At 49.9% G+C, this 6,914-nt stretch overlaps 1 protein-coding gene across 1 annotated transcript in view; it reads left to right on the forward strand.

Moving 5' to 3' along the window:
- The window catches only part of TIFAB (TRAF-interacting protein with forkhead-associated domain, family member B), a 56,442-nt gene extending 53,899 nt beyond the window's left edge, over positions 1 to 2,543 (forward strand). Inside the window, 1 exon segment of the mRNA XM_008585385.1 lies at positions 1,919 to 2,543. Within this exon segment, the coding sequence (XP_008583607.1) occupies positions 1,919 to 2,543 (625 nt within the window).
- The last annotated feature ends 4,371 nt before the right edge of the window (positions 2,544 to 6,914 follow it).

Raw genomic sequence — 6,914 nt, forward strand, 5'->3', positions numbered from 1 at the left:
TTGGATATAGGGTCTTTACAAACATAATCAGGTTAAAATGGGGTTGTTATGGTGGGCCTTTATTCAATAGACTGGTGTCCTCAAATAAAGGGGAAATTTGGAGACAGGCACGCATACAGGGAGAACATGTGAGGCTAAAGGCAGAGGTTAGGGTAATGCTTCTACGAGCCACAGAATGTCAAGGGCAACAAAGCACCAGAAGCTGGGTGAGAGGTATGGAACACATTCTCTCTCACACAGCCCGCAGAAGAAATCAATCCTGTGGAAACCTTGATCTTGGACTTCTAGTCTTCAGAAATGCAACAATAAATTTTTGTTGTTTAGGCCCCCAGTTTGTGGTACGTTGTCATGGCAGCCCTGGTAAACTCACACACCAGTCAATCCTCTCTGCAGAGATAATCCAGTATTCCAACCTCCATCATCAACATAGGTGGGTTTTGCCTGTTCTTGTACTTCATACGAATGGAATCACGCAGACTGTACCTTTTGTGCCTGTTTTTTTTTATTCCACATCATGTTTTTGAGATTCATTTACATTGTTTTACATATCATTAGTTCATTCTTTTTTATTGCTGTGTAGTGTTTTATTGTGTACATATTATACAACTTTATCCATTTTCCTGTTGATAGACATTTGAGTTGTTTCCAGTTTTTGGTGAATGGGGTAAAATTGCTGTGAACATTCACATGCAAGCCTCTTTGTGGACGTACATAAGGAGGTTGTTTCTGTTGTGTTTTTTCTCTGGTTTTTTAAACAGCTGGTCCCCTTTAAGGCATGCCTGGTAACTTTTCATTAATTGTGGAGCACTGTTAAAAAATGGTAGAGGTTCTATATGACATTAACTTTGTCTAGCAAGAATTTAATTTTTTTTCTAGAAGGCAGTTAGAGAAGAGAGATTGAAATCATTTGAGGCTGGATTTCAGTCTTCCTAACGTCTGGTCTATTTTGGTTTGTCCTTGATCCTAGATGCACGGGGGTCTCAGTTGAAAGCCTGGGTTTTAACAGGACCCTCTTTCCTTGGCTGGCCCTGAACTGCGATTCTGGCCTCTCCAGCATCGTGAGACAACCAGAAGCTCTGCTTGTCTTCTCAGCCTTTTAATTCTTGCTTTTACTTGGTTTCTCAGCCTCTCATTCCACCAGTTTTGAAATCAGCAGATGTCTTGAAGGTAGAACAGAGGAATGATGAGCTCACTTCTCTGTGGTTCTCTTTTATCTAGGTTCCTGGCCTTTCAAGTCCAATTTGTGTCTCCCCTGTCCTATAAGACTCTTGAGAGTTTTCAGCTGTCGCTTTCTGCTCAGCCTCTATGCCTGTGTCACTTTTGAACTGGCAAATGCCTTGCAGGGAAGAGAGGTAGGACATCAGGCTTACATTAATGGGTTTTCCTTCTCACTGAGGTCTTGCCCCTTCAAGTCCTAACTGCCTTGATGCCCTCTAAGGCCTTCAAACAGATTTTTAAAAACCCAACTTTTATAGCCCAGCTCAAAGGAGGACTCAGCAAGGGTTGCCGTGTGACCATCAGACATAAGGAAGGTATGGCCTGTCTGTCCACCCTCCCCTTCCCATAAGTCAGTGCCAAATTGTCCCTAAATGATCAATAAACCACCAAAACCTCACCCTGCAAGCCAATGTACCTTAACCCTTTCATAGAAAAGGATGAACATAGCTATAGTATTGAAAACTAAAATTCAAAGGGCAGGGGCAGGGGTGGCAAGAGCGTGGGGAAGATGAAGCTAGAGCTAGAACCAGTGAGCCTGGCCTTCCACACCAGTTCCAGCCTTGGCTCCAGGATGATTGAATCCATGGGCACATGGCTCTGTTTGTCTAGATGTGGCCTAGGGTCCCTGAGGTGGGCAGGGAGTCAGAGAGGTGTGTCTGGCTCCAGCCAGGCCTGTGTGCCTGTGTTCCATCCTTCACAGGCTCTCATCCATTTAGAGGCCCCTCACAGTCCTGCACGTGAGTCTGCACCACCCCACACTGGGTCCAGCCACTTTCACCAATGTCTTATCACAGCTGCAGCATGACACCAGCCTGTTGCTCATCTGGCAGGGTCAGGACACACACCTCTGGCTGCAGCTCCCCCAGTTCACCCACTGACACCTGTCCCTGGAGCCCTACCTGGAAGAGGGCAGTGCTGTGCTGGGCTCCTGCCTCAAGGCCCTGAGCTCCAAAGGTTCTGTTTGGGTCAATAGGCTGATGCTGAGCTATCTGGACCAGGTCCCCCTGAGTGCCATCAACAGGGTCTCCTTCTCCGGCGTCCAGATGGTGGTCCATGTAGAGGGAGGCACCTCCCTCGAAGCCTTTGTCTGCTGCTTGCATCTCAGCCCATCGCCCCTGATTTACAGACACGAGGCCGAGGAGACTGATGAATGGGAAAGCATCCTCCAGGAGCAGCCTCCCCCAGGTTCAGGGCAGCGGACTACAGGTCCACTGGGGTTTCCGCACAGCTCTTCCCAGACTCATGGCAGCCCTCTTCAGCCAAGCCCTGGAGGAAGATCAGAAATACAGCTCCAGAGGGAGCCCCCAGACAGTGCACTCTGCTAGCCCCACCACCAAGAGAAAGGCTTCGCTGAAACGGGACTTGAAATATTTGAGCTTCATTGTGCGGGGTCGACACGCGAGGCCTGCTGGCTGCCTCACTGTAATGAACCAATTCTGCAAACACAGAGCAGCCTGGGGGTGGAGAAGCGGCCTCCAAGGCTAGAGCTATGTGACGTAATGGGAACTTCATATACTTTTAGAGGCCCTGAGGGGTTCTGGGGAGCCTCTCTCAGCATTTCCCCACGTTTCCCCTTCATATCTGACTAGGAGTTACTTTATGTTGCTCATTTTGTGTGCTGCTCAAGAGCAGGAGTTTGAGGTTGCCCCAGGAATGCATGGACACATGTAACAATTACGTCTGTGGTAGCTCGGGGTTGCCTTCAGCTTTCGAATACCCACAGGCACTCGGGGCTTAGGGAAGCCTGTGTTTAATAAACTGCAAGTATTTCATTAAGCTGGCATACCCAGTAGAATTCCTCGATCCCCAGATGGGCCGCACGCACAGCACGCTGTCATGCAGAGGCGGGGGCAGGAAGTGTGGAAGAGGTAGAAGAGGAAATTGAAAGGTGGGGGCTCACATTTCTGGAAAGGATGCAGGCAGAGCTCTGGGCCTGCCGAGGATGGGAGCAGGGAGATGGCCTGCCTGCATTGTCACTGTCATTGTCCTCATCCTCATGCTCCCCATCCTCTGTCACTCCTGGATCAAAGCTGTGGCTTACCCCAGGGCTAAGGTCTTCGGCGAAGGACGGTTTCCCAGAGCAATGACTCTTTCAGGACTAATTCTGTGCGGGATAAGTGGAAGGTTGTGTTGAACCCAACCCAGTTGTTATTTCTCTCAGGGTGGGTCATATACTGGTGGGGGGTGGTCTTTCCACATTAGGAACTGGCGAGGAGGCAGGCAGGCTAAGGGTGGAAGGATTTTCTCAGGGAGCAGGAAGAGTGGGGCATGAGCAGCCACTTGCCGTGCACCCTGAGAGGAGAGAGCGGGGTGCAGTTTGGGAACAATATTCATCTGTGTGATGGAGGGAGGGACCTGCAAACGCAGATGTCACCGTGGCCCCAGACCCACTCCAGGGTACACGAGGCACTGAGGGCACAGCACTGCTGCTGGCTGACTTGCTGTCCTGGGGTCTGTAACCACCTCCAACACTTGCCATTTCCTGCTCACAAAGAAGGACACTTCAGCACCCAGGGCAGGCTACGAGGAGGTTCCTCTTCACTCGCAGGCCCTGAGCATCTTCTCCAGGGTTGGATAGCTGTGGGCAAGACCCAGGCTTGCCCTTGCTTGGGAAGCTTTCCTTCCCATAGGGACCGAGGCAAGTATGCTAGGATCACATCCACAAGGCAGAGGAGAGCCAGGGTTGCCAGGAAGGGGCCTGCCCAATGCTGTGAATAACCCTTTGGAACCCCAACACAGTCCCTCACTTATTCATTCAACAAGCTTTCACCAAGCACCCACCCTGTGCCCGGAACCAGCAGAGAACAAGGTGGACAAAGTCTCTGTACTCAGGCAGCTCACATCAGACTCAGGAAACACCAGCATTCAGGAGCTAATTACTTGTTTATTTGAGCACTTCTGTGATTGGTACTATAGTCCTTGTATGTTCTCTCTCTTCCAGCTGGGCTTCGTGTTAGCTCTATTATTTAGCACCTTTGCGTTGATGTTTACTGTGTGCTCAGCACTCTGCGAGTTGCTCTGTGTATTGCCCCGCTTAATCCTCACAACACCCCAAATGGACAAATAACCACATTTTACAGATGAGGAAACTGAGGCTCAGAAAGGTTAAGTATCTTGCCCAGCATCACTCTCTCACCGGTTGTGTGATCTTGGGCAAGTGACTTAGTCTGCTCTGGTCACTGGGTACAATAACAGAACTACCTGCTAGAGCTGTTGTGAGGGTCTTAGCAGGTGGCACATGTAAAGCACTCAGTGCAATGCCTGACACACACTCACTAAGGGTTAGCTACTATTATAGTGGGAAGTTAGAAAAGGACAAGAGTGGGAAGAGGAAACCCATTATTTGCAGTAGGAAAACTGGACATAGGCATGCACGCATGCAAAAACAGCCGCAGAAGACAGAGATAGGTAGGGAGCTCCCCCCACCCCCCCGTTGGGCACCATTCGATTGGACCAATGAACTCCCACCAGCTAAGGTGCCAATCAACAGATATTACCAGGGCTCAACCAATGACCAAATGACACGAATCCAGCCAGGAGGACTTAAACCCCCGGGAATGTGCCCATAGGTGCTCTTGAGCCATTCTCTCTCGTTTCAGCCCGCTCCATCCTTTCTGGAGTATATTCTATATTCTGTCTTTGTTAAATAAAACTGCTCTTTGTTTTTTACCTCTGGCGTGTCTCATCCAATTCTTTGTTTGAGACACCAAGAACCCGGACTTAGCCAGCAGAACTCCTCAGTTTCCCTCAACACTGTCATGAGAATTGAGAGAGGAACCTAATAGCTACAGACCCATAGGCTCACCATAAACATGGAGCTATGGAGGATTCGAACCCTGGAAAACCGATTCCAGAGCCAATAGTTAGCTGCACTCTGTGATTCCCTAACCTGGGATTTTGTTTTAGTCATGGACCTGGTGGGCAGTCAGGAGGGGATTGTAACCTGTTCCTTGCACCACAAGGCCCAATAGTCAGGGTTTGTAAAACCGGAGATGTGCCGACAGGTACAAACTTTACAAAACCATGTGTAGTTTGGTCTGATGAAGTCCACTGTTTCAGAACTGCCTTTATATTTATTTATATTATGAAGGCATCAATGACCCTCACAGACCAAAATGTTTCCCAGACTGTGCATTACAGAGCATCCCCTACAAACAGAACTTGAAAAGCCATGGCCTAGAGGTGGCACCTGAGCATCCATGTCTGAAGAGAGGAAGCTGGTGATGGCACCTCCAGAGTCCCCAGGTTGCAGCTTCCAGCTCCACCAGAGAACCTCTGGGACAAGCTACTGCCACTGGCACCTCTCTCCAGGGCCTTGCTGAGGGTTCTTTTCCCTCCAGGAAGAAACAAACCTGTTCCAGCCTAGGCTCCACCAGAGGGAGCAGCGCACTTCCTCCATGGGGGACTCTGTGACTTGGGCCTTTGGGGTGAAGCATCTGTGAGGCTCTTAGGGATCCAGGATGAACTGCACGGCAGGCTGACAGATGACAGGACAGACACAGGATGGGAGGGAGCCAGGAAACATCTGGTGGGTTGTTTCAGACTCTACCAGTTCACGAAATCTCCCCGGGAAACTCACACCTTGCCTCCTACCAAGTTTTCAAGACAATAAAGCTCTGCCCCCGCTGAGCTCCATTTTTCTTGAGTAGAAAACTGTTGAAATCATCAGATCCATGACACCCACCCCACTCTCTCCTAAAGGTTGGAATTTTCAGGTTGGCTTCAAGACCCTGGTCTACACACTTTATAACACCTTCTTTTGCCTGCACAGTCAGCCTGAGCAGGTGGGGGAGTCCCTCCCAGCAATCTCCTCTGCATTCCTGCAGCTCCCACACACAGGGCAGACCACATGGCCAAGGGGATGTGTGTGCACAAGCACACACACATGCACATACATAGGCATACGAACATGAACACTGTGGTGGTTCCAAACCGGGGCTCCATGGTCAGACTGCTGCCTGGATTCGAATTCTTGCTGCGCCTCTTATTCCGTGATCTTGGACAAGTGACTGAATTTCCCTATGCCTCAGTTTCTTCTTCTAGGAAATGGGAACAATAACAGTGCCTACCTCCTTAGAGGGATTGTGATGGTAAAATGAGCCACCCCACTAGTGCAGCAACTGGCACACACTAAGTGCTTGATAGTGTTAGCATTCATTGTCTAGGTCAGTGAATGAACTGAACGCATGTGCACGCATGACTCAGTTTACATGTACACATACACACACAAACACATGTCTGCTGCAGAGAGCTACATCAATTACATTCAGGCGTACCCCAGAGCACTACACTTCTCTGAGATGATGTCTGGAAATTTAGAAATTACCCCCTGTGCCCTTTAAGGCATTTTACATTCTTTTGCTTTTCCAAAAAGATGAATCTTCCCGCCCCATCTGTAAGTGAGACACGGCATCCCCTCAAGCCTTCGGGTCAAGGGAGATACATGAAAGCTCCGCAAACAGCCACGAGGCGGGGCTCTGAGGCACAAAGCAGCCGTGAGGAAGTGCTGGCAGACACGTTAGCACGGTCCTGGTGGCAGCCTAGAGGAAGAAGGCCGTGGCTGAGCACGCATCCATGTCTGCCTCCACAGGGAGACCTCAAACTCTGCACAGACCAGGGCCACGGATCATTGGGTGCTGTGTTCCTGTGGCCATCATGGAGCTGGCAGAGGATGATGGGCAGACAGGTGGGGCCCA

This window comes from Galeopterus variegatus, unplaced genomic scaffold (genome assembly GCF_000696425.1).
Source record: "Galeopterus variegatus unplaced genomic scaffold, G_variegatus-3.0.2 Scaffold3548, whole genome shotgun sequence".
NCBI lineage: Eukaryota > Metazoa > Chordata > Mammalia > Dermoptera > Cynocephalidae > Galeopterus > Galeopterus variegatus.